Below are 27,804 nucleotides of genomic sequence, written 5' to 3'. Positions count from 1 at the left end.
TATTAAAAGAAATTTCGCATGATATGTAATTAATAATCTTTATAATCTGACAATTCAGAATAATTGACACAAAATATAGCCAATAAAAAACATGTTAGATTTTAGTAGGCCTATTACCGTATCTATTTAAGACACAAAGTCAAAATAATTTAGGAAGTGGAAATTAGTACGAGTCATCACTGAATTTTTGGAACGATTCGATAGAAGAATTCAATGGCATTAATAATAACACAATATTTTAAATTCTTCAATAAATTATACCAAATAGTTATAATTTATAAGCCTCTGATTTATGCTCAAAGTTGGTCGATAGTTGTGCTTTTCAATTTGTCGAAATACATTCATCTGAAACAGAAGGAAATAGAGCAGGAATTGGATAGAATCTATCAGCTTCAAATTATGTAAATAGCGCCTATATTTTGATTATTGTTTGTTTGCTTGACTAATATTCAAGACTATATTATTCCTCCTCAATGCGGATAGCAAACAACAAGGAAAGCTCTTCCCTTACAATGTTGTCTGTCACACTTAACTACAGTAGAACCCCTCATTTCACACGGGTGTGTGTTTTGTTCATGAAATAGGAACTTTATTTATGACAACAATTACATGATTTTACGTTCGTAAAATCGGGAATTCGTAAAATCGGGGTTCGTAAATGAGGGGTTCTACTGTATTAGAAAAATACATAATCAAAACTTAAATAAGATATATCATCAGTACATGAAAATAAATTCTACATAACATTTGTAATAGTCTAACAATTGAAAGGATTTGCCTATGATGTTGGGAGAGGATTCCATAGTGAAGTAATATTGTGGAGAAAAAAAAAAGAAATATGTAATGCATTGCAATGGGCTGGGCGCATGTATATTTATGGTTTGACTTGCGTAAGTTGAATGTGAGAAATTTGCATATTGGGAAGTCAATTAAGTTGTTTTGAAAAGAAAGAAGGCAGTGAACGATTCTGCTGTGTTCAAATGACACTAAATTAAGTTTTTCTGAATGAATTCAATTTGTTTAGTACTTTACCTGTGTCTGTGAGATTTTAATTGGATTCTCAAACACAATCCAAATTACGGATTCGTAGCAAGGAGGTGTGGTGAGGGAACCGCTGTAAGTCCAGTAGTTACCAAGTGGCATCGGTAGAAGATTGTAGAGATTGAACGGGGTCTGCAGGTCTTTCGTTTGGCCTATATATTATGTATAGAATATAAACAACTAGATAATATACACAAGTATACAATTAATAGCTGGTAGTAATATTGTGACAATAACAATTTGCTTTCTTCCAAAGTAAACACTTTTTGTTGAAATACTGTTTTTGAAATCGATACACTTTAACCAAGATAAGCAATTTTATTTTATTTTTATTTATTTTTTTTACAAAAATGGTTTAAAATGATTTAAAATATATATTAGGTGCTGAAGAAGTATTATAGTATATTGTGATGAGAATATCGTTTGTGTTTTTTGAAACACTTATCTTTAGTAAGTTTTTCAATGGAACTCTGCAAACACTCATATTGCGTTTTCGCATTTGTCCGAAAAAAAAAATGTACAGTATTTTATCAATGTATACTCATACTAAAAAGTCTCTAAAATGTTTAATAAAACATTTACTTGCGAATTTAATTACCATTATCAACTTTTATCAACAATTGATTATAGTCTTTTAATATATTTTATTATATAACTTACCCTTTCCTAAGCCAGAGATTGCATCGACTATGGGTTGCATGACAGCATTATCGCCTCCACCAATTTCAATGAAGAAGGCAAAGACAGCTAAACCCATACTGCTATTTGCTGCCTCGGAGACGTTATTGAATCGCATTGAGTCGTAGTGTACTATGTGCATCTGATCACAAATATCAAAGTTGAGAAATGTGAGGTTCATGCCAGGCATTTACTATCCCCTTCTTGACCAACCCCTTCCCCTCCTAACACCTCAAAAAATAGTAGGACTGTTTGGATGGAGAGTCTAGACCACCTCACCGAGTCAGCTCCACCATGGATAGTGGCACTATCAGGCTTATTATTAGTTTTTTCCCTTTTTTATAATTTCCAAAAAAATTGAAGTTTGGGAGGGGGGTGGTGTAGCGGGCTGGTCGGATGGGCCTATCTGGAATTCGTCTTCATTGTGGCTAGCAATACATTATATTGATATTATTACAAATAGTTATATAGGCTTATAATTATATTTACAAATCGTGTTGTGTTACTTGCGTGTTTTTGTGTTTTCCTTTCTAAATTCTGTCTCAAATGATAATCAACCTCTGACCTGAATCGCAATTACCTCTGCTGAGTAGGCTTGTCCATTCACTTTATGCTCGGAGCCTACACCGTTTGTATCCCCCCAGTGAAAATGAAACTGTTCGGCTAAGAAGACAGTAGAACCCAACGGTCCCCCTGTAGAACTGTACTGTCCGTCAAGTGGTGCTTGTACTGTAAACAATAATCATGGAAAAAACTCAATTACTTGATTGCTACCTTGGTAAATGGGAAACTACGCAAAATAGTTTGAGTCAATATTATCCATATTCTACTGTTTCTGTATTATATCATAGAATAGGCCTAGTATAAGAATATACTATTGATATCAGTATATTAATAATGATTATAGGTACTAGTAGGCAGTGATGCATGGGGAGGGGGCAGGGATGGGCACCCAGTTGCTCACATTGTACCTCCCCCCATGCAAATAATGTTATTTTGATTACCACTAATTAATATTGTGGTCCAAAATCACAATTCAGGCAAGTCATAAAAATTCTCCCGGTTAACTAGGGATTTTCATACCGAGACATTGACTAAGGCTCTAGTCGACCCATTAGCTAGGACCCCTCTTCCCTCATACCTCCTGTCCGACATTTTGGACCCCTGTTGTAAAATTTCCGAATCCACCACTGGTTAGGTCATATCCTATAACATGTATCAGTATATCAATGAAGAGGTATGAAGTCCTATAGACATCGATATCGGTTTATTAATAAGCAGTAGCACAACAAATTTCCTTTTGGACCAATAAAGTTTTCAGTATTCAGTATTATCATTCTAATTAGGCCATGGGCTGGAGGTCATCGTGCACCTCCTCCCCCCACCACAGTTAAACTTCTTTGGTATCATTTTGATCCTACAGACATATAGAACAAAAAAATTGTTGTTAACAATAAAAATATAGGGATGCATTGTATGTACTCGCATCATCTGTAATGGTCGTTTTATGGTCAATACTTTTTTGAGGGGGAGGGGTAACATTTATGCCCATAACCTGTGAATTAAAAATCCAATAAATATTATTTTGGTAGCAATGTGTAGCATATATGTTTCTTAATTATATGTAGTTTAAATAAAATTAATCCGACAATTATTAACGTCACTAGAGGTCAAAAGGTCATCGACCTTTTTCTAAAATGCAAATTTTTGCATAAAATATCAATAAACTTCAGTGTCATATGTCTAATTTTAGATGTATTTGATACAAATTGTGTTTTTCTTGTATTTATTGACATATGGAATAAAAAAATTGAGGTTAACAAGAAAAAAATTAAAATGCATTATGTACTACTGTCATTGTTTATGATCCAAGAAATTTGTAATCAACAACAGTTTTTGGGGTAGGGGTAACACATACACTCATAACTCTTGATTTAGTCAATGGATTTGCATGATGTTGGTATCACCATTTAGCCTATAGATTGGTCAGTCATTCAAATTGAAAAAGTTTTGAAAGAGGCAGAAACTGAAGTAACTAGAGGTCAAAAGGTCATTGACCTCCACAGAAAAGTTGTAAATTTATTTTCAATTTACTCACAAACGTTTACAGTTGTGAGTAGATTTGATACCAATTAGTATTTTATATTTTTAATAAGTACAGTATATGGAATATAAAAAAACGATATTAACAAGAGAAATGTATTGATTAAATGTACTACTGTCATTGTTGATCACTTGTGTAATGATCAATGGCGATGTTTGGGGTAGGGGTTAGCATTTAGGTTCATAACTCATGATTTATTGGATAGATTTGCATGATGTTGGTATTATCATGTATCCTGTAGATTTTCCAGCCATTCAAATTTAAAACGTGTGCAGAAACTGACGTATCTAAAGGTCAAAAGGTCGTTGACCTCTGTAGAAAAAAGGATTCTAGAATCCAGTTAGAATATATAATTACATATTCTAACTGGATTCTAGACCTAGGCCTATGTATATATCGTGTCTGTATTTAACATATTTCAATCTTTGTCAATCTAAATTCGAATGTACAGTATGTCCTGGTCCCCAACCCTTTTAGGTTCACTTGGATAGGCTCATCTTCATAAAAGACTTCTATGAATGGATATCTTGTTTGAAGCAAGAAACCAAGTTGTCTTTATCCAGTACCGCTCGTTTATTTTATTTGTGTGGGAAACTTTTAACATAACTTTATATGTTTATTTATTTTTATTTATTTTATTTTCAATCTTTCGACAAAAACAGAAAAGTTGGACAGGGGTGCCGAGGAAAAGCAAAAGTTAGAAAAACTGTCATCAAAAAATGTGCTTAACCAAACCCCTGCCAACAAAACAATACAAAAATTTAAACATTAAAATGAACGAAAGTGCAAAGCAAATAAATGAACAAATAAAAATAAATAAAACAACATATTAAAATTTTAAAAACATAAAATAAAACTAGGTTTGAACTCGTCACTGAGGACGAGTTTGGTGATCCGCCGTACTTTGACCCTCACGAAGCACGCGCGGTGCTGATTGAAAAGTATTATATGCTAAAACATGCTCTACTTAGTTCTTAAAAAGAGTAATTTTGAGCATTTTAATAACTTACGAATGTGTACACATATATCATATGGAAATGAGCGTGTGGCACGTAAATTATGGAAAGTTTTGGAATACTCAAAATGACCTAAAACGTGCTCTAAATTATCTGAAAAGTGATATTAACAATTTTAAAATTTTAACGCACAAGTACGAATACCTTATACGACGTGCCCGAGGACAGTAATGGCACATGCATTTAAACCTTGTCAAGTTTAATTTAATAAAAAATAAAGGGAAACTTCTGAAAAAGAATTGTCTCAGCCATAACATACTCACAGGTGGAAGACAATCGATCAAGAATAAGCAAGATACGTTCAAATAAGTTGAAAAATAATGACGTCATAAATAAAATTTCAGTTTTTTTTAAATTAGATAGCAATATGACGACGTCACAATGTCTGATCAGCAATAATGATCTATAAAATCATATCTACAATTCATGTGCTTTCAGAATATGTAATAAAAATTAGGGGTTACCTTTCATCCTAAGGAGCTATAACTGATTAAAAGTAGGCATAATTTTAAGTATACATAATTGTTGAGTTGCGCGAACAGAAAATAAAGGTACCTGACATTCAACCTTGACCTGAAGATTATGCTCACTTAATATGATTCAGAAATGACGAAAGGTTAAGATGATATGGGCTCATCAACGTTTTGAGGATGTGGGGATGACGTGATGACGTCATAAAAATGTAAAAAGAAGTCAAATTTATAAAAGAATTGTCTCAGCTATAACATACTCAAAGTTGAAAGACGATCAATCAAGGATAAGCGAGATACGCTCAAATGCGTATTTTCAAAAATGACATCATAGCTATAATTCACTTTCTTTGAATTCAGATGCCAATATGATGACATCACAATGTCCGATCAGCCATTATGATATAAAAAATAATATTTACAACTCATGTGCTTTCAGAACATGTAAAAAAAATTGGGGGTCACCTTTCATCCTAAGGAGCTATAAGTGATTAAAAATAGGCCTGATTTTAGCATAATTTCACAGTATATCGGCACAAATATGCGCACGTACAGCATTGCTATTGGCCATAAGATGACCGAAAAGAATGGAAATTTGCAAAAACAATGTCAGGAACCCAACTATGTGAAAAAACGTAATGTCTAGCTTCCGTACATGCTGTGCGTGTAAAAATTTATGCGCGCGTAGTGGAAAATTTCAAAAAATTTTGAAATGCTTAAAATGGCATGAAACGTGTTCTAATTTAGTCAAAAAGTGATTTCGAGCATTTTCAAATTTTGACGCACGCGTACGCGCGCGTTAGGAAGCGCACGCATAAAATTAGGGTACAGTACATTAAACATGGACCTGAAGTATATGCTCACTTAATACGATTTAGAAATGACAATTGGTTAGGCTGAAATGATCGATAATGTAAAAACGCAAAATTGCGCATAGCTGACGTCACGCGTGAATGGTCACCTTGAAAACCTTACTGTAACTATTCCAGGCGAAGCCAAAATGTTTGATGAAGCGAGCGTGTGATTTGCTCGTAGCAATTTTAAGATAACGTGCGAACAAGAAATGGGGAGAAAGTGAGAATAAAAAAAAGATGATGATGATCACTGACTCGTGAAGCGGATCACCAAAAATTATTTTAAAAATATATATATAAATGTTTATATACAATTTCCATTATATTGTCATAAAGAATATCTATGCCATGGTTTTTGGGAAGAATTTGCATTTTTCTACAGAGGTCAACAACATTTTGACCTTTAGATACGTCAATTTCTGGACACATTTTAAATTTGAATGGGTGGAAAATCTACAGGCTACATGTTAATACCAACATCATGCAAATCTATCCAATAAATCATGAGTTATGTACCTAAATGTTAACCCCTACCACAAACATTGCCATTGATTACACAAGTGCTCAACAATGACAGTAGTACGTTTAATCAAATCATACACTTTTCTTGTTAACATCATTTTTCATATTGCATATGCTTATTAATAATAGAAGATACTAATTGGTATCAATCTACTCACAACTGATTTGTGAGTGAATTGGAAATAAATTTACAACTTTTCTGTGGAGGTCAATGACCTTTTGACCTCTAGTTGCATCAATTTCTGCCTGTTTCAAAATTTTTTCAATTTGAATGACTGACCAATCTATAGGCTAAATGTTGATACCAACATCATACAAATCCATTGACTAAATCAAGAGTTATGATCATAAATGTTACCCCTCCCCCAAATAAAGTACTGACCATAAAACACTAACGACCATTACAAATGACGCGATTACATACAATGCATCCCTATATTTTTCTTGTTAACATCAATTTTTTTGTTCTATATTCCCATAGGAACAAAATGATACCAAGGAAGTTTAACTGTGGGAGGGGAAGGGGGTGCACGGTGACACCCCCACCCCCAGCCCATGGCCTAAATCCTTTAGAATATCCTCACCTGTATGCCCATTATTTGTTATTGACAGTGGACGGTCCAATTTCCAGTTACCTGTGAGCTCAAGTAACTTTTGGGGTGCATTCAGGCGGGTGATGATGTCGATTGGTGATTGTCTATTGCCTTCCGAACATATCGGGTAGCCTATTTCTCCCCAGTAATCAGGCCCTAAGATATTGCAATAGGAATTTATAATAAACATAAAGGGTGGTCATTGTGGACATGTTATCACTAAAGAATGATGGAATTTTTTATGGTATTTTCTGCAGTGTCAACACATTGCATATTGTTATGTGCCAGGAAAGCTCTTACTATTTAATAGATACAGATAAAAGAAAAAAATCTATAAATTCAGGAGAATAAAATAGAACTAGATTTGAACTCGTCACTGAGGACGAGTTAGGTGATCCGCCGTACTTTGACCCTCACAAAGCACGTGCGGTTCTGATTAAAAAGTATTATATGCTAAAACATGCTCTATTTAAAGAGTAATTTTTAGCATTTTAAAAGAAATTTTAAAGGAAAAGAGTAATTTTGAGCATTTTATTGACTTACGAATGTGTACACATACGTCTTAACGTCCGTGGAAAGTTATAGAATATTCAAAATGACCTGAAACGTGCTTTAAATTATCTGAAAAGTGATATTAACAATTTTAAAATTTTAACGCACAAATACAAATACCTTATACGACGTGCTTGACGACGGTAATGGCACATGAATTTAAACATTGTCAAGTTTAATTTAAAACCCCCTGTTGGTTGGCAATGCCACACAAATTTTGCCTTTACAGTATACAAACTATCGGTCTGATAGTGTCGAAATACAGTCTGCCGCCCTCTATTTTCAATGTGTTTACATCTTTTAAGAAAGAAAGATGAGAAGGCTCCAAAAAAAGCATTCTTTTTGACCGTGATGACGACATCAAAATAAAAAATAAAGGGACACGTCCGAAAGAGAATTGATTTAGCTATAACATACTCACAGGTGGGAGACAATCAATCAAGATAAGCGAGTACGTTCAAACGAGTATAAAAAGTAATAACGTCATAAATAAAAATTCAATTTTTTCTCAATTCAAATGGCAATATGATAACGTCACAATGTCCGATCAGCCAATATGATCTATAAAATCGTATCTATAACTCATGTGCTTTCAGAATATGTAATAAAAATTGGGGGTCACCTTTCATCCTATGGAGCTATAAGTGATTAAAAATATTCATGGTTTTATGCATATATAAATGTGGACGCACGCGTACACGCACGTTAATTCGCGCGAACGGAAAATTAAGGTACCTGACATTCAACCTTGACATGAAGATTATGCTTCACTTAATAGTAAATGGATGATAATTTATTAATACAATATTGTAAATCAAAACAGTGAAGTTTACCTGTTGATCCTTCATAACTCCAACTACCATCTATGAAAAAAAAAAAAAACCCGAACAAGAACAATTAATTCATCAGCATCCTCATCATAGCCATTAATTTAATCATTAACATTACCATCAACAACAATAGCATCATCACTATCAGCCATTATCATCATCCTAACCATCAACAGCCATTGTCAGAATCACTAACAACAACACTTTAATAATCTAAAATCATCTACAACCAATACCATTGTCATATTTATCCTCCTTCTCAAAACAGCAACACCATCATCACCGCCATCGTCATCATCAACATCATCAACTCCATGCAATGCTTATTTGTGTTGTTGTATGAGTAGTCTTGCTGCAAACGTCATTGCGTGCCTCACAAGTTATTTTTTATTTGTAATTGTTATTTTAACGCGGTAGATGCAGGGCAGCGGCTGTATGAAGTAGACTAATATGAAGGTACCAAGGTACTTGCTTGTGTTTTCCATAGAGATAAGAATTAATACCTCTATGGTGTTTTCCCAGGCTGAGGCTATCGGCACTGCCGCAGTGCGAAAGAAAGCTGCTGTTTTCTATCGGCACTGCCGCGGTAGCAAAAAGCTGCTGTTTTCTATTGGCACTGCTACAGTGTCAAAAAGCTGCTGTCTTCTCTCGGCACCGCCACAGTGCAAAAAAAGCTGTTATTTTCTGTCGGCATTATTGCCGCAGTGCGAAAAAAGCTCAGATTTTCTATCGGCACTGCCGCAGTGCGAAAACACTGCAGTTTTCTATCAGCACTGCCACTCGAAAAGCTGCTGTTTAATCAAATGAACGTTTTTATCGATAGATTATGGTATCAATAATTGGTTAGGTCTAGCCTAGCCTATGTTATTTTTATCATTATATTATATATGTTTTACAATTAATCATAATTATTTCTAATTATTAAATATATACATATCTAGGCCCACACATAAAACAAAAAATAAAACAAAAATTATAATAATAATAATATAATAATAATAATAATAATAATAATAATAACAGTACTCAAATAATACTATAATAATGAATAATAATACTTTAATTGACCTTTTTACGATAGTTTGAATATGAGATGAATCAGCATATATTAAATCAACTTGCGTTTATGCAAAACCTGTTTTTTTTAAAAAATAAATATATTATCTATTTTATTATGTTTTAAAAAATCTTACAAATTATAAGTTTATTTTCTATGATAATTTTATCCACATATCATGTTTTCAATGTTAGTATGGTTGATAAATCATATATAAAATAATAATATTAATAATAATAATTATTATTATTATTATTATTATTATTATTATTATTATTAATAATATTAATAATAATAATAATAATGAATGTGCTCGAATAATGCTTTAATAAAGAATTAATAATACTTCAATATTAATACTTCAATAGACCTATTTGCATTTAGTGTGATTAATGAGATATTTTCAATCTCCCCTGTCCAATGAAGCGTTCCCAGACAGGATGAAGCTAGCGCACGTTACCCCTACTGTATATTCAAATCTGGCAATAAATCTGATCTTTATAACTATCACCCTATTTCAATTCTATCAATCTTCTCGAAAACCTTGGAAAGTTCTATGACTGTACATTTAAATTTACTTCTAAATATGACATACTCTACAACAGGCAGTTTGGCTTTAGGAAAGGTTACAATACTTCAATGGCATTAATAGATCTGACAAGAAAAATCGTTAATGCACTTGAAAACCGACATCTCTCCATTGGAATTTGTTATCGATCTTTCCATGCTATTGACCACCGCATTCTTTTGTATAAATTATCCCACTATGGAATCTGTGGACCTGCGCACAGCCTTTTCAAAAATTTCTGACCGTGCACAATGTACCAAGTATTCCAACTCAATATCCAATTTCAGACCAATTACACGTTGGATCCCCCAAAGTTCCCTACTTGGACCTCTTCTTTTTATTCTATATATTAACAATCTTTATTTATCATGTAAAATTCTTGATTTTTTCCTTTATGCAGATGATACAACCGTTTCCTTATTCTCACCACAATATTCAAACTCTATTTGATACTATTAATTCTAATCTCATTTCCATGTCACAATATTTCGCTGCAAACAAATTATCCCTGAATCATAGAAAATGTAGCTTCATCCTGTTTGGGACTCCTTCTAAACTAAAAACCATTGACACTTCAGCCTATAAGATCCAAATTGAAATACCCTCTGTTAAATCCACCAAATTCCTTTGTGTTCATATTGACAGTTGTTTGTCATGGAAAACCCTTGTAAACGAACTTGAAATAAAAATCTCCAAGAGCCTTGGCATCATTTATAGGATATCCACATTTTTACCCATCAATATTCTTCGTATTCTCTATTGTTCCCTCATAATTCCTTTTTTGAGCAACTGTAACATTGTTTGGGCCAATACATACTCGTCCACATTACAAAAACTGCAAACTCTTCAAAAAAGGGCTATCAGGATTATATCTGGTTTTCTACCACAGTCTCATTCATCCCATCTATTCTCAAACATAAACCTACTCAAACTCAAATATATCAATTTATTCCAACAAAGCTCATTTATGTATTCTGCATCACATTCTGTTCTTCCATCTCAGTTAAACAATATATTTATTCACAATCACTCTATTCACAATTACAGTACCCGATCTCTTTTCAGGACCAAGTATTCTTTCATTGCATGTTTCATTCTCATTTTTTCTTTTATCACATTGTATATTCTTTTGTTAATGAAGGAAAATAAATGTTAGTTTGAAAGATATTGTTGATGACGTTCGTTTAGAGACATGTTCGATTAGGTGTAGAAAATCATAGTAAACTTTTGTGTAAAGAAGATAGTAACATGAGTCGTCAGCAACATCAAGGAATAAAGATATGAAGTTTCTATCTTGAAGTGATACAAAGTAATCCTGCCACCGAGGCGGTGTGGTAAAGAGAATGAGATAAATATGGGGTCCTGGGTCTAAAATTCGATATGTACTGACTGAGAGTATCACGCCAGTTCGGCATAGTTTCACTGTTGTGAGGTTGCAAAATCTAGTCCCAATCTTATGTCCGGGAACAGTTCTTTTAGTGAGCTTTCGATTGCTTGACGAGTTTATACATAATAAAAGTTTATTTGGAAGTTGTGTTACAACATTATGAACTGTGTTTATATTTTATATGTCAAAGAGGCATTCCTAGTCATTTTTTTACCGTTTGGAAATACGCCAAGTAGGAATTCATGACAGTAGCAGCAAAGAGTATAAAACTGCAAGAGGTCCGACTGCCCTTATTTTGTATACAGGCAATAGAACGTTAAAAAGTACTTCCACGAAGGGGCGTGTCCTTCATAAAAACGTATCGAACGCGTGCTGCGTTTCGAATTCCAGCATACATTCTATAGGCACGCAGCACGCGTTCGATATGAACGCGCTTTGCGTTCTTTTAAAGGCCACGCCCCTTTTGGGTAGTACTTTTTGAAATAGGATTGCGTTCCAAAGAATCGCCGGCAGTCGGACCTCTTGCAGTTTTATACTCTTTAGTAGCAGTCTGACAATTTTTGCCAGTGTATCCCGAAGGACAAGTACATTGATATGTGCTGCCAGAGATAGAACATACTCCTCCATTTCGGCAAGGGCTTGGATTACATGGAGTTGCTATAGAAAAGAAAAACCCCACCCCAATTTTAATTATTTCTTTATTCTTTATGCGTGCAAATTTGTGCACACGTAAGCATTATATGTGCAAACTCTTGCACACGTAATCATGATGTGTTTGAAAGCGTGTAAACGTAATCATTATATGTTCAAATTTGTGCACACTTAATAATTATGCATGCAAACTCGTACACACGATATCATGTGTAAACTCACCTCCAGGGGTTTCACAGTTGTATCCAACATATCCAGCAGCACAGGTACATGCATACCAATTTCCAGATATCTGGCACGTGCCACCATTCAAACAAGCAGCGACAGTTATGCAATAGTTATTGGAGACTAGAACAAAAATCAAATTTTGAGGTGTGTTAGTTTGTTCGGCAAGAAGCCCACATTATCACCAAAATTAAGAATACTATTAGCCTCTGCATGATACCAATACAAGCGTATCTTATTACATTACACCTGTCTGCATCGATCCTTAAAAAGAGTAGACTTATACTTAAGATTATTATTATTACTTGAAAAAAATAAACTCCATACGTGTTTGGCAGTTTGTTCCTATAAATCCAGTTGTGCAACTACAGGCGTATACTGTACCCGGTTGACCACTGGAAGAGCATGTTCCACCGTTCTCACATGGGTTCGCATTACAGGGATCCTCCACTTAAAAAAGAAAATTGCTTAACATTAATTTAATCAGTAAAACGAAACAACACTTTCGAGGCCTTATGTGTATATTTTAGTTTAGCTGCAGTCGAGAGATAAGCGTCTTAATACTATTCCTTTCAATGTGTAAATAGGCAGCAATTGTGATTTAATTTTCATAAATATTTTCTGTACAAATTTAATTTAACAATTGCACTGGTACACTCTTGCCATGGTAAAACTTTCAAAACATCAATGAAAAAGTATTACAGCAACTTTGGACATGTCGCCACTAAACCTTCAAATAGCACGACTGGGTGACTGGCTATCTTTTTTTTTTTCGTTCCCCATGACCACTATACGATTTTTTGATTCTCAATTTTTAACTCATTTTTGTCATGAAGAGTTTTTGCCGTAATACCAGGCCTCTGTGGGTCACTTTGATAATATACTATTTATTATTCATATTCCGAAACTATGATTCCTCTTGTGGATTATCACTAAGTTGTGTTCTTTCAAACATTACAATTAAATAAATCTTTCAGCAGAGCGTTCGATCGCAGCCAAAACGTGATTCAGGACGGATTCCATCGTCCTAAAAATTCTGTTATTTTTTTTTTTTTAAAGTGTATTGTGTTACTACTTTCTCTTACCATTTGCACAGTTGGTACCGGTGTATCCAGGAGAACAGTCGCAAAGGTAATGGTATCCACTCTCAGTACATGTTCCTACTCCACAGGTTGTGGGGGAACACACCACTGTGGAATAATAATAATATTAATATACAGATTATTTTTTCCTAGCTCTTCCTTTCTTAATTGTTTGGTACTGTCACATTAATATTATGTTGACCTATCCAACAATCAGAAACATTTACCGAATATTTCTAATGTCAATACAAAAATTATTCTTACAACTAGTAGTAACTTTCAGAATTTTATAATTACTAATTTTTGATAGCAACAATTACCATTATTAATATATATTATTTTAAATTAGGCTTACTATTTATTATTAATATCATCATCATCATCACAAATTGGGTTTCAGTGTTTTTGATATAAAGTTTAATACTTAATACTTCACAATAAGAAATGTTCTGAGTGGATTTAGCCTTCATGATTTTAAGTACTTCTGATACACGTTTATTAAAGCTTTTACTATTGAGGTCAACCTACAAGAAATTCATTAGATCAATCAATCAATAAATTTATTAGGAATAACACCTTAAGATCGGTAGCACACACAACAATAATAGTGGTGCATCCAAATTAACAATTTTTACAGACAAAGAAGTAAATTAAAAGTAGGCATAAAAAGAAACACAATTAGAAATAATACGTTTAACTTAATGCCAAACAAAACCGAGAAAATTAATTAACGTAATTGATAACAATTCGATTTAAAGACCAAATATAGCTTATATATTGTCACTAAATATATTAATAATTCATTTTTTTTTTGTGCTGTACAACAATACAGAGTCGACGATTCATGATCTACATACCTGCCGAGTATTGACACTGGTCCCCGTATTGGCGACCTGGGCAATTTGAACACTGATATCCTCCTGCTGTCAGTGCTGTACACGTCCCACCATTACATGGATCTGGAGTACACGTCGCATCAACTATTCAAATGCAAAAATTAATATATTTTGAAGTGATACAAAGTAACCCTGCCACCGAGGCGGTTGGTAAAGAGAATGAAATAAATATGGGATCATGGGTCTAAAATTCAATATGTAGGGGGCCTACTGACTGAGAATATCACGCAAGTTTGGTATAGTTTCACTGTTGTGAGGTTGCAAAATCTAGTCCCAATCTTATGTCCGGAAACAGTTCTTTTAGTGAGCTTCCGAATGCTTGACGACGGTTTAGTAATTAAGTTTAGTAGCCTATAGAAGTAAAGCCATATTCGTATGCGAGAACATTGAGTTCTCGTTGTAGTCTCTGGAGGACGCAGTCTGGCCAGAATCTACGTTGTGCCGAGATACAACGCAGAACCGGTCACGGATGAGTGAATCCGTTGTAGTTTTACGTCATCACGCAAAAATCGAAACTCCCTCTTAAATGAAAATCACGTGTTGTGCGCCCTCTCTCTGTTCATCTTAAAGGCCTAAATACTCGTAAGATAATTATTTCACTAGTGTATACCCTATTCCACTAGACAAATGTTTTAAGTGATCGAAGCTTGAGTTGCTTTTTACTCACCAGATTCACAGTTAGTTCCTGAAGTACCCAGACGGCAGTCACACTCGTAATATGTCCCAGATGTTCGACAGGTTCCTCCGTTTTGACAGGGGTTAGTGTTACAGTAAGTGTTACCTGCGGGGTTGATGGCACGGATAATTGTGAAGAATTAAATATTAAAAAGACATTCATATTAAATTGCAGTACGGATTTAAGGAACAGAACTGAGAGCCCATTACGTACTAGTCGGTGGTGTGTATGTTTCGCAGTTGGTTCCAGAGTAATCCTGTGGGCAAGCACATGCGTAGGACGTCGTTCCAATATTCATGCAAGTCTCTCCGTTCTGACAAGGAGTGGCGTCGCAAGGAGTAGTGGTAGACGCTAAAATATAACAAGCAATGAATCAATCTAACGATAAACGACAACCACAACAATTACTTAAATTAAGATACATAACATGTAATGAATATTAATTGCTCTTAATATGTCAAAATTTCTAGAAACTTGCCAATAATTGTGAAATATACATCAAATTTATGCATTATAACATGATGTATGATATCAAAGTAAAGAGTACATTGAAGGGAAGTCACTATACGATGTGTATAAACGATTTATATATTGTTTCTGTCGGTAAATTACATAATAATGAATATAAATTTATTCCAATGATATAAGATAGAATATATTTTTATGATGTTTTGTTTATTTTCATGCTAGTCATTATATATGGTAATTTAACAATATAAACATATCTGATTATTATTTTTATTAAAAAACGTTTATCAACAACATCAATATTTCCAGTTCTGCAGAACAGTACCGTAGTACCGTAAGTCATTCGTTAAGGGGGCAAGTTTTTTAGGAGCGAGTTTGTTAGGGGACGAGTTGATAGGGGGAGAGGTTGTAGGGTTACTGTTTATAGTCATGGGGCGAGTGTCTTAGTGGGGGCGAGAGTTTGAAAGGGCAGGTTTGTGGGTGGCGAGTTTGTTAAGGGGCGAATTTGTAGGGAGCGAGTTTGTCAAGGGACGACTTTGAAGAGGGTGAGATTGCAAGGAAGGAGAAAATTTGCTAGGGGTGAGTTGACTGGGAACCCTGTACATGTGGCGTACTGTACTGGGTAATTTTGATAAGAATACATTACTGTACATATTGCACGCAGGCAATATGTACTGTATGTATTTAGGCTATAGCCTATTCAGTTTTCGGGTTTTTTTTTTTTGTTCTTGCTTTTCTTAGTTTTAGTTAAGATCGTTATTTTTTCCTTCATATTCTTGTCTTGTGTAGGCCTACTCTGTGAGGCCGCACCACAGTTTGTGAGTGCCACTGATACAAAGTTGTAGTGTCATTAAATAAATAAATTGTTTTAATTCATAAAGATATAATAGTACAGTGAGCATCCTCCTCCTATAGCTGCGTTTAAAGTTCCTGTAGGCCTATAGAGAGAGTTGCAACATGAGCCTGCAGAGGTCGTGAAACCAGGGAGGTGTAAACGAAACATAGGGGCAGTACGCGATTTTTTTTCCGTAAGAAACATTTACATGAAACTCTGTTCGGGCCGTCTCGGCTGACACGATCCCACGCGACCCGACCAGAAGAAGAGAGCTATCGGATGATGTCAACTAGGGGGCGTCAACAAATCATTTGATTGGTTCAGAAAGGGGGCGTCAACAAATGCTACGATTCGTCGCGCCAAATCAGGGAACAGTCAAATATAACTTTAGAAGGTGAATTTAAATAATTAATTATTTTGAATATTATGTTATATTACTATACAGAAATTTTATATTTATTAAATATACTATACATTGTTATTAAAATTATACAGATTACATTATTTATTTACTAGGCTAGCTATCAGTCAGGATTGAGGTTTAATGTATCCCTTTCCATTAGGCTTGTGATGCTTGAGCCTAGCTTATCTTATTTAAGGCTTCCCTTTTCCCTGAGGTAAATAATACAGCCTTTCTTGTTTGATTATTTTTTATTATTTTCTTAGTTTGTCTTCTTGAATTGTTGGCAAATATCAAAATGTGGTATATTATTATAAAATGAATAAGGCCTATATTAATATATAATTAAAACATACTTAACTTACTGTATAACATTATAAATCTGGTCTCATTAATTCAATAATTCTTTATACACTCATTTTATTCACCATTATAATATAAAAATATAAGAAATGCATAAATCAATCAATTTATAATATAGCAACTGTAGCCCATAAAAACTAAAGCAGTACAAATATCTATATGAAAGGACATATATATTTTTTCTAAAAAGTAGTAGTATTTAAGTTAAAGTTCAAAAAATAATATGCATATTGATATCTCTTGATTAATTTAGATATAAGCATACCAAGTCATTACAAATGTGTATGGTATACTTTGCATTGTAATTAATTATTTGCTACTTTTGTACCTAAAAACTTTCTTTTTCATAATCAGTACGTTATGTTGTTTTCTTTTAACAGATTTAAGGATTCACTGTCAATGAAGTATCCAACAGCAGTACGATTGAAGTACACACACAACCACAAAGTTATGTGTGCTGATGCACTTAAGCACATGCCATTGTTAGTATTTAAAATTTTAAAAAGTAGTATTTAAAAGGAAATCACTTTCGTCCTCCAACCCTATGCTCACCACTGGTTTAAAGGTTTACCTACAAATTCCAGGTTATACAGCAAAGTATTCAAGGAACAATACGGGGATGCATCAGAAGAGGAAATGATAACAGCTTTGGACAGCCATGCCAGAAACTACAACGAAGAGATGGGGAGCACCTGCATGGCTGTGAAAGTTTTAAACAAAGCCTATTGTTGCTGTGTGCACTCCATTGATGAAGCGCGTCCACGAGAACCTCAAGCATTCTGGAGAAATTGTCTTCATGGACGCGTCCTCAAACATGGATCGCCACAATTGTAGTGTTTTCGTCCTCTGGGTGCCGCTGGGTGTTTTAATCACAACATCAGAATCAGAGGAGACAATTGCCGAAGCACTATCACTGTACAAAACCGTACTACCTCAGAGGTAGGTATTCATGTGGGCATAATGTTTGAATTTTGTGAAATACTGTTTATAGCAGTTTATACAGTACTACTGAAATGGAATATTTACATTAAACTAAATTGAGTGCCATGTTGAATCTTCATGTAGGTGTTTTGGTGGACGAGGTATAAAGGGATCAACAGTTTTTATGACTGATGACTCATCCGCAGAGCAAAATGCAATAAAAAAAGAATTTCCGGAAGCAACAACACTCTTATGCATTTTCCATATTCTACAAGCTACGTGGAGATGGCTATGGAATGGAAAAAATGCTCTTTGCAAAGAAAGACGTGCTGAGCACCTCATCAGACTAAAGACAATCATGTATGCAGATTGCAAAGATGAAATGATGAATCTGTACAAAAGTACACTCGTATCTCAGAGTAAGTTGCACAGTAAGACCTAATAAAAAAATGATTAGTTTATCACCCTCATGCGCATGTATTCTATGGCATTAAAAGAAAAAATTTGAATCTTTTTTTTCATTTTTTTTTAGTAAATAGTTAGTAGATATTGTTTGTATCATCTCAGTCATGTACTGTATTTTACTTTGAATATCAATGTGCCAGCAAACAATTCAATAGTGAATGATATTTGGCTTTAGCAAAATAAAAAATAAAAGCATCCATCCTCATCACTTTTCCAGCCTAGATAGGGTGATATTAAATCTAATATTTTTTTTTTTTATAAAGGCCTAATGTTCCTGTCATATACACACACGCCCAGTATTAAAATGTTAAATTACTTCATGGTAAAAAAAGAAAAAAAAAAGGTAGGGAAGCACTAATTGATTTTTATATCATTGGTTTTTTTTTTTTTTTTTTTTTTTTTTTTCTGTGACGCTACAGCAGAAAATTCAAGAAATACTTGACTGGATATATGAATAGAAAGGAAATGTGGGCATTGTGCATGAGGGATAATCTCATGACCAGAGGTAATAATACCAACAATTTTGTTGAGGCAGCAATGCGGGTCCTGAAGGACAAGATTCTTCAGCACACAAAAGCCTTCAGTGTGCCACAGTTAGCAGACTTTTTAACACATATGCTCAGTGAACACGACTAACTGATGTGGCAAATGGCAGATTTTATTATGTGCTGACTTCAAGGTTTATGCCAACAGACAAGAATATTACAAAACACAACATCACTCAGGTAAAATACACAAAAAAAAGATTATGCTTTTGTTAGTAAACAAAAACACTATACATTGTACAAAGAAAAAATAGTAAATACAATACTGCTCCAAAATAATTTACAATTACTTACAATAATAATATTAATAATAATACTGTAATAATAATATGTATGTGTAATATGTATTAATTTGTCTAACCGCTTTCTGAATTTTGTATTTACATAAATCAGATTTCTCCAGTGGACTTTGAAGTTAGAAGTGGTCTTAATGTGTACAACATTAATGTGGAAGTCGGGCACTGTACCTGCCCAGTAGGCAAAATCAGTGGACCCTGCAAGCATCAAGGGGCTATTGTAAAGCATTACCAATGTGCTACATCCAGAGATGAGGCTATGCTTACATAAGATTGCAACAGGTAGATATATATAATACTAATTCAAAATGCTGCACAATTTTAACAATATTGTTATCATTGTTATTTTGATTATATTACTTGCCCAATACACTAATAAGAAGACTTAGTAATAAGTGGTTTGACTTTAGAATTAAATTTTTTGATTTCAGAAATTAATGTTTTATTTAACATACTTTTAAAAGGAAAGGAAGGAGCACCACTACCTGGCTTTTTTGATGGCCTAACAGTGGCCAACACTGAATTTCCTATTGATAACCAACAACGTGATGACAATCCCCAAGACATGCTATATGATGACACCCAGTCCTGTCTCATGAAGACCCACAAGATGTGATTCTTGATGACCCTCAAGGTGTGTGGCATGAAAACCTGCAGAATGTGTCTCATGTTGACCCTTATGATCAAACTTCATCTGAACTAGGTAATAATTTAGTGTTATTATTGATTTACATTACTTTCAGAATTTTAATGTCCACTTTAAATCATGTAACAATATCATTCTAATTTATGTTATTGTTAACTTAGATACTAAACACTCATTTTTGAATTGATGTTGTTTCAGCATGTTGTTATCGATTCTGATGTTATACAGTTGACTATCATATATGCCTATCTAATTTGTTTTTAAGGAAACATTAGCAATGAAATTTACTAATGTAGATGCTATTTAAATTATATAAATGTTCAATCCTTGTTCCTTTGTTTTATATTTTACATTTGATTTGATCAACACAACACACATTTAATTATGTAACACTGGATGTCATGGCTGTATAAGTTGGTGAGTAAAATAATTATTGAAAACTTAAAGATATACTGCCTCATAAATCTAATAATACTATCAATAAAACCAAAATTCAATTGCTTAGTTTGTATATTTCACTGTAAGTTATAAACTCTCAAAACATTTTTTTTTTCTGTGGGTGCTTAAAATTTGTATCTTCCAATCAATTTAAATGTGTTTATTTGAAAACTTACTATCAATTTGTCTGTCTTATTGTTATTTCTGAAGGTTTTCTTTCTATATTTTTTATTGGCAGTATGTCTTTAATGGCATTATTGAGTTCAGCGTTATTTAACATTTAAACAGACACTCTGCGCTCCTTTTATGACACAATGATCCTAATGCTGCAGACTGACCTGGATGTAATGCAATTATTAAGTTTGAAGAAAACTTGAAACATATAAAGACCATCACACATATGTGTTCTGCCTTGAGAACATTTGGAAAATATCAAGGTGTGACTGAATCACTGATGACAAGAGGTATAATATTCTTATAAAAATGTACAGTAGATATATTTTTATTCGTTATTTCAGTTTCAGTCTTATGTTCTAAAGAAATTTGTAATTTTCAATAGGCAATGACAGACTCAGAGGGAGTGGGAAAACCATTGGCGTACAGCCAACTGCCACAGCAAGGCGGGCACATATGGGGCGAGGAGCCAGACGAATGACGTCAGGGAGGCCAGCAAAGTCGCCTTTCGTCAAAGAACATGGCTATTCAATTGACAAGAAGAAAAGAAGGACAGCAGCTCCACACAGCCTTAGTCATGCTGTGGAATACAATCAGTCATTGGGAAAATCACATGGTGCTAAATAAAATGCTGAATGCTGAATAGCTTTTTGTGATGAATATTTAAGCTAATTTAAAGATGTACTACCAGTCAGTATCATGAGGTAAAAAGAAATAAACATTTTAATTCCATATTTGGATTGCTTAAATAACTTTTCTGTATTCTTCTGCATAAATCCTTAAGTTGGTCAGTATTCAATTTAAAGATTTTTGTAGTAAAATGTCTGTAAATCAATGAATCTACTTTCAAATGAGCTATTCAAAATTGTATTTGAATTTTTTAGGTATTTCTTGTCTTTCTGACTGATAGTACATCTTTAAATGATAGGCCTTTAGGTCAATTCTACACATCATTGTTTAGTTTTGTTTTATTATTTAGCACCATTAAAGAAAAATGCTATAGTGCTCCTAATAAAATTGAGGGTTTGTACCATGTAAATTTTCATAAAAAAGTGAAATTAGAATTACCATTATTATATTTATTTTCACCTAGATAGCATAAATGTTTCTAAATGTGCTTCATAAATACACACACCGGTACTATATGAAGTTGAAGTACTGTAAAGTTACTTTAAGCCAGCAATTCAATTTCAGTTCAACAATTATCCATAATTTAGTTCATGCTGTTGGCACTTAATCAACCACAGATAAATCTCATTTGATTTTAAAATATTGAATAATACAGAACATATTTTATGATGAACCAAACCTGATATACATAATTAACAATCAATTTTAAGTGCATTTCCAGTTAAAACTGACCCTGTCAACATAGGTCAATGGTATTCATAAAAGCACCTACCACTGCAAACACTGATGTTACTTAACATCAGTGCTCATACCTGAAAAAGGACGGTTTCATTATAGACCCGTTTAAGGCGAGACTTTTTTATACCTTGTTTAGTGAACCCGTCGACTGCAAATACTGATGATTTTTAATAAAAATAAAATTTTTGACCAGTTAGCGCACCCACTGCCACAAAAATGTGGAAATTTCAGAAAAAAAAAACAAGTTTTTAAAAATTGTTATTATGCCCTCCGCTGCCTTGAAATATCCAAAGATAAGACATGTATATTTCTTAATAATTATAAAATTTGAAGCATTTTACATTCACCAATAAAATTTTTATTTTTATTTCCTCCTCCGTATGGCTGTTTTTGGCAAAACTATTTGCTAAATAAGAAAGCAAACTTTTCTTTTTATTCCTATTCTGCCCTCCTCCGATGATCTTTAAAAAAAATAGGTATGCAAAACAAGGAATAAAAAAAGTCTCGCCTTACTATCAAATGTGTACGTTTTAATGTTTATGAAGTTGCGTGCAAATTTACTACAAAAACTCAACCAATGTCTATTACTGTACCCTGTGTGGCATACCAACGGCAGGAAAATTTCACTGCAGATGTTGGGGATTGTTGAAGTTCGGAGAATGAGATCGTAAACACATTGTTGCAATGAACTATGACCATAAATACAGCAGGTGTTTAGCATCAAATCACTTTATTATGCTGTCTTACAATGCAGTTATAGCATAGTGTTCTACTGTATAAAATGGTATAGTACAGTATAGCATAGCATATATATTCAACAACTGTGTATATTCTTCCTGGAAAAGAAAGAAAATAAAGTTGTCTTATGTAAGCACATAGAATCTACATGTCTTATCATTCCAGTTATTTAACAGTTTTAAACAAAGATAAACATTAAACTCGATAACAAACTCTTAAACAGCGCCCTCTATAGTACAGACTTACTCTGCTGAGATTATTCTGACAAGCTCTAATTTATGAGTAGCGCCCTCTATAATATAACTTTCTTGAACGACATCGTTAATCTCGAGTATTATAGTATTACTATTATGATGAAATTATGAATAAACCTCAAATAACAATTATAATAACAGTAATTATTAAAATATATAAATCATTTGCACAAACTGTAACTAAGCAGTAAGCTGCTATTGTGAAGCACAGCGCCTGGAAAACCAAGCGTAGGCCTGGCATTCCCGTGTGTGCCTGTAACACTGTATACAAGAGCTCAGCCTAGATGGAAGCATTGCAAATGTCGACCACGAAGTCGCCGCTAGCCTAGCCTATAAATATTATTAAATTACACTGAACTAAAGGGTGATATGGTATGGAAATCGCAACTGCCGACTCCATATATAATATAATTACTTGAGAACATGTTAAACATACCTCGATAAATGATATAGTATATAATAATACATGAAAATCCAGTGGTAAAAAATAGTATGGACTGTCACAACGATCTCATGTTGTTGTCTCCCACCGATAACCAGTTCGCGCGTGGCGGCATAGTAAATTATTACGCGCAGGCGTAACAACATGTCATGACATCCCATTCCCCCAAAGAGTGACGGAATGTCACACAAATAACATCAAACTGCAAAAAAGGTTTAAAAATTTTCATACAAAATGTCTCAATTTGGTTTACAATAGTATAATTGGTAATCAAAGTGCCACACTAATCACAACGAAGTGCAAACTGATGATTTCAGTAAGTCCAAATATGAATCACGTAATCCAAATGAGTGTGAATACATATCTCAAAGTCCAACAAACAACGATAATTATGTACTGTAATCATTACACAGTAATGCACATATTGATTTTTGGGCAGCGTTCGGCGTACACCCATACACAGTACAGGCATACTCAGACTCTATATGTCTGATCGTTCTGTGCTTTTCATTAGTAGGATCAGTTTGGTGACAGGTTTCTTCGCATTGGTTCCATCAGCAAAGTTGATGTCCACAACTCTCACAAGATCATCCTTCCCTGGGTAGACTTTAATGACTTCAGCCATTTTCCAAAGGCTGCGTTTCTTCTCCTCACCAATGACGAGCACTATGTCTCCTTCAATCAGATTCTCAGTGGTGAAAGTTTATGCATACATTCCATCCAGCGTCGCCAAAACCCATCTACCATAGCATTGCAAATCTCTCTACGTTTTCGTAAGTTTCCTTTGTACTCTTCACATGGTACTTCAGGACATGGCAAATCGCCTCTTCTAATCAAGAAGTGGTTTGGTGTCAACGGTGGATGATCAAGTGGCGATGATGACTGAAGTTAAGGGTCATCCATTGATAAAACCGGATATTTGACAGAACACAGTCTCCCATTCAACAAATGTAAGGCGATCTGCTTTCAATAGGTGTCTCATTCCCTTTTTGACTTCTTGGACCATGCGCTCAACAGCTCCTTGGTGGTGGGGTCCACCGGGCGGTCCAAATTTCCACTGAACGTTATACCGTTGGCATTGTTCTCGGACTGTGGTCTGGTCTAATTTTAGGTTTAACTCATTTATGGTGTTGTTAGCTCCTCTAAAGCAGGTGCCATTGTCGCTCACTAACAAAGATGGAGCTCCTCTGATGCTTACCAATCGTTCCAAAGCTTGTAGAAATGCTTGGGTTGACAGATCTTGAACACATGTTAAGTGCACAGCCCTAATTACTGCACAAGTAAATACCGCACAGTAACATTTGGTGGTGGTGTTCCTGTTCAGCTTTACATTCACCGGACCAAGGTAATCTACAAGTGTGGTTTTGAATGGAGGTGAACATGGGTTCACTCGGAAATCGGGCAAGTCTGCCATCCTTTGCTCTATTGGTTTTCCTTTGTGTCTCCTACAAATGATACACTGACGCACAACTACCTTAGAGATATTTGTGTCTCCAACAATCCAGTACCTTTTCCTAACTTTTGTCGCAGTTCTGAGATGTCCCCCATGAAGGGCATGTGTGTGTCTGTCACGAACAATTATCAGGCTAAAATGACTTTCCTTTGGGAGAAGGTAAGGGTGTCGCACATCATATGAAAGTGGTGCATTGTCCATTCGTCCACCAACACGGTACACTCTCTCGTTCTCATCAAATATTGGATCTAACTTCATAATGTTGTGGTAGTTGAAATTGATACCTGTTTGTGCTTGTCGAATCCAATACAACTCTGCTTCCCTGAGTAGCTTAGAAGAAGGCCACTGTGATATTTGCTGGGTTAACCGCTTTAACCATAGGTTCTTTGGCAGTTCCTTCAACGAGAGCACCCTAGCTGTGATCATCTTAAGCCTTGGCCAAACCTTGTACCAACTTCATCTAGTACTTGCCAAGCTCTGGCAACATTGACACATCCTTTAATCATATTTCTCTCTTTGACATTGAGCATGGATTCAGTCAGCTGGTAGAAGCATTCTATTTCTGTTAAGTTAGCTGCACAATGGGTAAATAATCCTTTGAATCTTCTGTAATCCCGGACCATTAAATGTAGGAAATTTCATTCTTGCCATCTTAGGTACTGTTTTTGACACGACAGGTTGAGATGCTAGAGTCGCCATTGTGCTAGGACTGGATGCGGTTGACACAGTCTCCGCTCCCTCAGGTTCTGTGGAGACTGGTTGAGGAGTTGCAGGAGTTGTCATCGTGCTAGGACTGGATGCGTTTGACACAGTCTCCGTTCCCTCAGGTTCTGTGGAGACTGGTTGAGGAGTTGCAGGAGTTGAGAGCAAAAATGACTCATTAGAAAGAGACTGTGAACGGTGTTTAATTTCTCGTTTTGCATGCATTAGCCTTTGGATGAAATCCATCTCACAATCTGCCATCCATTTCTCCTCAGTCTCAAACTCCTCTTGGTCCACTATGATCCATTAACTCGGAGTGCTTCGATTCAGCTTTTCCGAACTGTTGTTCCGCCTTGATGATATATGGTTTTAAGACATCTAGATCGACGTCCTCTTCTTTCAGCAGCTTTTCAATCATGGACAAAGTTCTTGTCAATTGCCCTTTGTGGTTCCGTCTGCCAAGCTTCAATTTGTTGATGTCAGTCATTGCAAGCTATTGGTGAAATTCACAAAGTTGTTGAAACTGTTGGGGATTGTTGAAGTTTGGAGAATGAGATCGTAAACACGTTGTTGCAATGAACTATAACCATAAATACCGCAGGTGTTTAGCATCAAATCACTTTATTATGCTGTCTTACAATGCAGTTATAGCATAGTGTTCTACTGTATAAAATGGTATAGTACAGTATAGCATAGCATATATATTCAACAACTGTGTATATTCTTCCTGGAAAAGAAAGAAAATAAAGTTGTCTTATGTAAGCACATAGAATCTACATGTCTTATCATTCCAGTTATTTTGAAGTTTTAAACAAAGATAAACATTAAACTCGATAACAAACTCTTAAACAGCGCCCTCTATAGTACAGACTTACTCTGCTGAGATTATTCTGACAAGCTCTAATTTATGAGTAGCGCCCTCTATAATATAAATTTCTTGAACGACATCGTTAATCTCGAGTATTACAGTATTACTATTATGATGAAATTATGAATAAACCTCAAATAACAATTATAATATCAGTAATTATTAAAATCTATAAATTATTTGCACAAACTGTAACTAAGCAGTAAGCTGCTATTGTGAAGCACAGCGCCTGGAAAACCAAGCGTAGGCCTGGCGTTTCCGTTTTGTGTAAGTTTTGAATAATAAAGTACCGCACCCTAATTATTTATAGAGAGCAGTAAAACTTGAAAAGTATTGTCGGCCCAGACTAAAATTTAAAAAAAAAATGTTACAGCTCCGCGGCCTTTAATATTATAAATGCCTACTAAAAATAAACCTCCCCTTAAGTCAAAACCCCTCTGAACAATAAAGCAAGGGGAATTTATTTGAATTATGGTACTTGTGTTCTTGCAACTTTATTTTTATTGTATTAAATATAAACGTATTATTTTTTTTTTTTACTTTCGCACACTGCCTTGCCCTTAAATTAGGCCTAGCCTATTTTTATTCATACTTCACGTTGTTTCAATTTTTTTTATAAATTTCCATGCAAGTGATGTGAAGCGTGACTCTGTTGATGTCAGGAACAGCTAGGACTAGGCTTTACTGCTGCTTATGGCCCTAGCTAGTCTAGGCCTAGAGAGGGGCCTTCTATAGGTATGACCTACAGTAGCTCAGCCTTACTTTCGGGGCCTAAGCTACTTAACTTAGGCCTAGTAGAACTAGGCTAGGTGGTAGGCCTAGGTTAGCATATTTTTCTTAATAGTACGGCACGGTCGACCGGTTTCACGCCGCCGTCGTGCTAATTAAACTGAAGATTTGGTAGACCGTCGCTACGGTCGTTGATATACTGGTCGTACTCACGTTTATTTATTCGTTGCACTGTTGTCTAAAATACAGGCTCCATGCGCTGCCACCATGTTATATGTTCTTAACATATAATGGACGTACAATGAACAATGTCCAGGCTTACTCTATCTACTCAATTGGTAACCTTGGCATGCATGGCCATGTTTATTCGGGTAGATGCTAAATACAACGGGTTCAGCCGAGGGGGCGTGGCTTCGTATGTTGACGTCATGGATAACTTTCGCTATGTTTTGTAATAATCTCATCGACAAAGTGTGGGCCCTGTCTGTAATCACACA

The 27,804-nt window shown here is 34.7% G+C and overlaps 3 protein-coding genes across 3 annotated transcripts; 1 reads left to right on the top strand and 2 right to left on the bottom strand.

The window, feature by feature from the left end:
* Window positions 1–63: 63 nt before the first annotated feature.
* LOC117101654 (delta-like protein D) lies at window positions 64–16,101 on the bottom strand. Its single transcript, XM_033241688.1, has 13 exons — window positions 15,996–16,101; window positions 15,416–15,553; window positions 15,194–15,307; window positions 14,488–14,610; window positions 13,634–13,738; window positions 12,876–12,998; window positions 12,546–12,671; window positions 8,664–8,693; window positions 7,270–7,434; window positions 2,300–2,448; window positions 1,702–1,861; window positions 1,033–1,193; window positions 64–345 (listed from the first exon to the last, which is right to left on the bottom strand). The coding sequence occupies exons 1-13, from the start codon at window positions 16,099–16,101 to the stop codon at window positions 256–258; spliced, it is 1,590 nt and encodes a 529-aa protein (XP_033097579.1). The 3' UTR covers window positions 64–255.
* A 4,878-nt stretch (window positions 16,102–20,979) lies between these two features.
* On the top strand, window positions 20,980–21,782 carry LOC117101627. The gene is made up of 2 exons (XM_033241627.1): window positions 20,980–21,043; window positions 21,139–21,782. Exons 1-2 carry the CDS (start codon window positions 20,980–20,982, stop codon window positions 21,378–21,380), a joined length of 306 nt encoding a protein of 101 aa, XP_033097518.1. The 3' UTR covers window positions 21,381–21,782.
* A 1,054-nt stretch (window positions 21,783–22,836) lies between these two features.
* Window positions 22,837–27,634, bottom strand: LOC117101626. The gene is made up of 2 exons (XM_033241626.1): window positions 27,521–27,634; window positions 22,837–26,437 (listed from the first exon to the last, which is right to left on the bottom strand). Exon 2 carries the CDS (start codon window positions 25,432–25,434, stop codon window positions 24,451–24,453), a length of 984 nt encoding a protein of 327 aa, XP_033097517.1. The 5' UTR covers window positions 25,435–26,437; window positions 27,521–27,634; the 3' UTR covers window positions 22,837–24,450.
* Between the last annotated feature and the right edge of the window lie 170 nt (window positions 27,635–27,804).

The sequence above is a fragment of the Anneissia japonica genome, unplaced genomic scaffold, assembly GCF_011630105.1.
Source record: "Anneissia japonica isolate Jap-2015-1 unplaced genomic scaffold, ASM1163010v1 scaffold1696_len571195_cov180, whole genome shotgun sequence".
Lineage (NCBI taxonomy): Eukaryota > Metazoa > Echinodermata > Crinoidea > Comatulida > Comatulidae > Anneissia > Anneissia japonica.
The sequence above is the reverse complement of the archived record's forward strand: the minus strand, read 5'-3'. Positions and strand labels throughout refer to the sequence as shown.

What these genes read in the sequence shown, in the direction of transcription:
- LOC117101626 (XM_033241626.1), bottom strand. Translation starts at nt 25,434, where the DNA reads ATGATCACAGCTAGGGTGCTCTCGTTGAAGGAACTGCCAAAGAACCTA.
- LOC117101654 (XM_033241688.1), bottom strand. Translation starts at nt 16,101, where the DNA reads ATGACTATAAACAGTAACCCTACAACCTCTCCCCCTATCAACTCGTCC. An exon ending in CAACTGTGAAACCCCTGGAG is followed by an intron (nt 8,694 to 12,545) that starts GTGAGTTTACAC and finishes TTTTTTTCATAG; the next exon opens with ATGGTAGTTGGAGTTATGAA. An exon ending in AACAAATAATGGGCATACAG is followed by an intron (nt 2,449 to 7,269) that starts GTGAGGATATTC and finishes TATTGTTTACAG; the next exon opens with TACAAGCACCACTTGACGGA.
- LOC117101627 (XM_033241627.1), top strand. Translation starts at nt 20,980, where the DNA reads ATGTGTTCTGCCTTGAGAACATTTGGAAAATATCAAGGTGTGACTGAA. An exon ending in TGAATCACTGATGACAAGAG is followed by an intron (nt 21,044 to 21,138) that starts GTATAATATTCT and finishes AATTTTCAATAG; the next exon opens with GCAATGACAGACTCAGAGGG.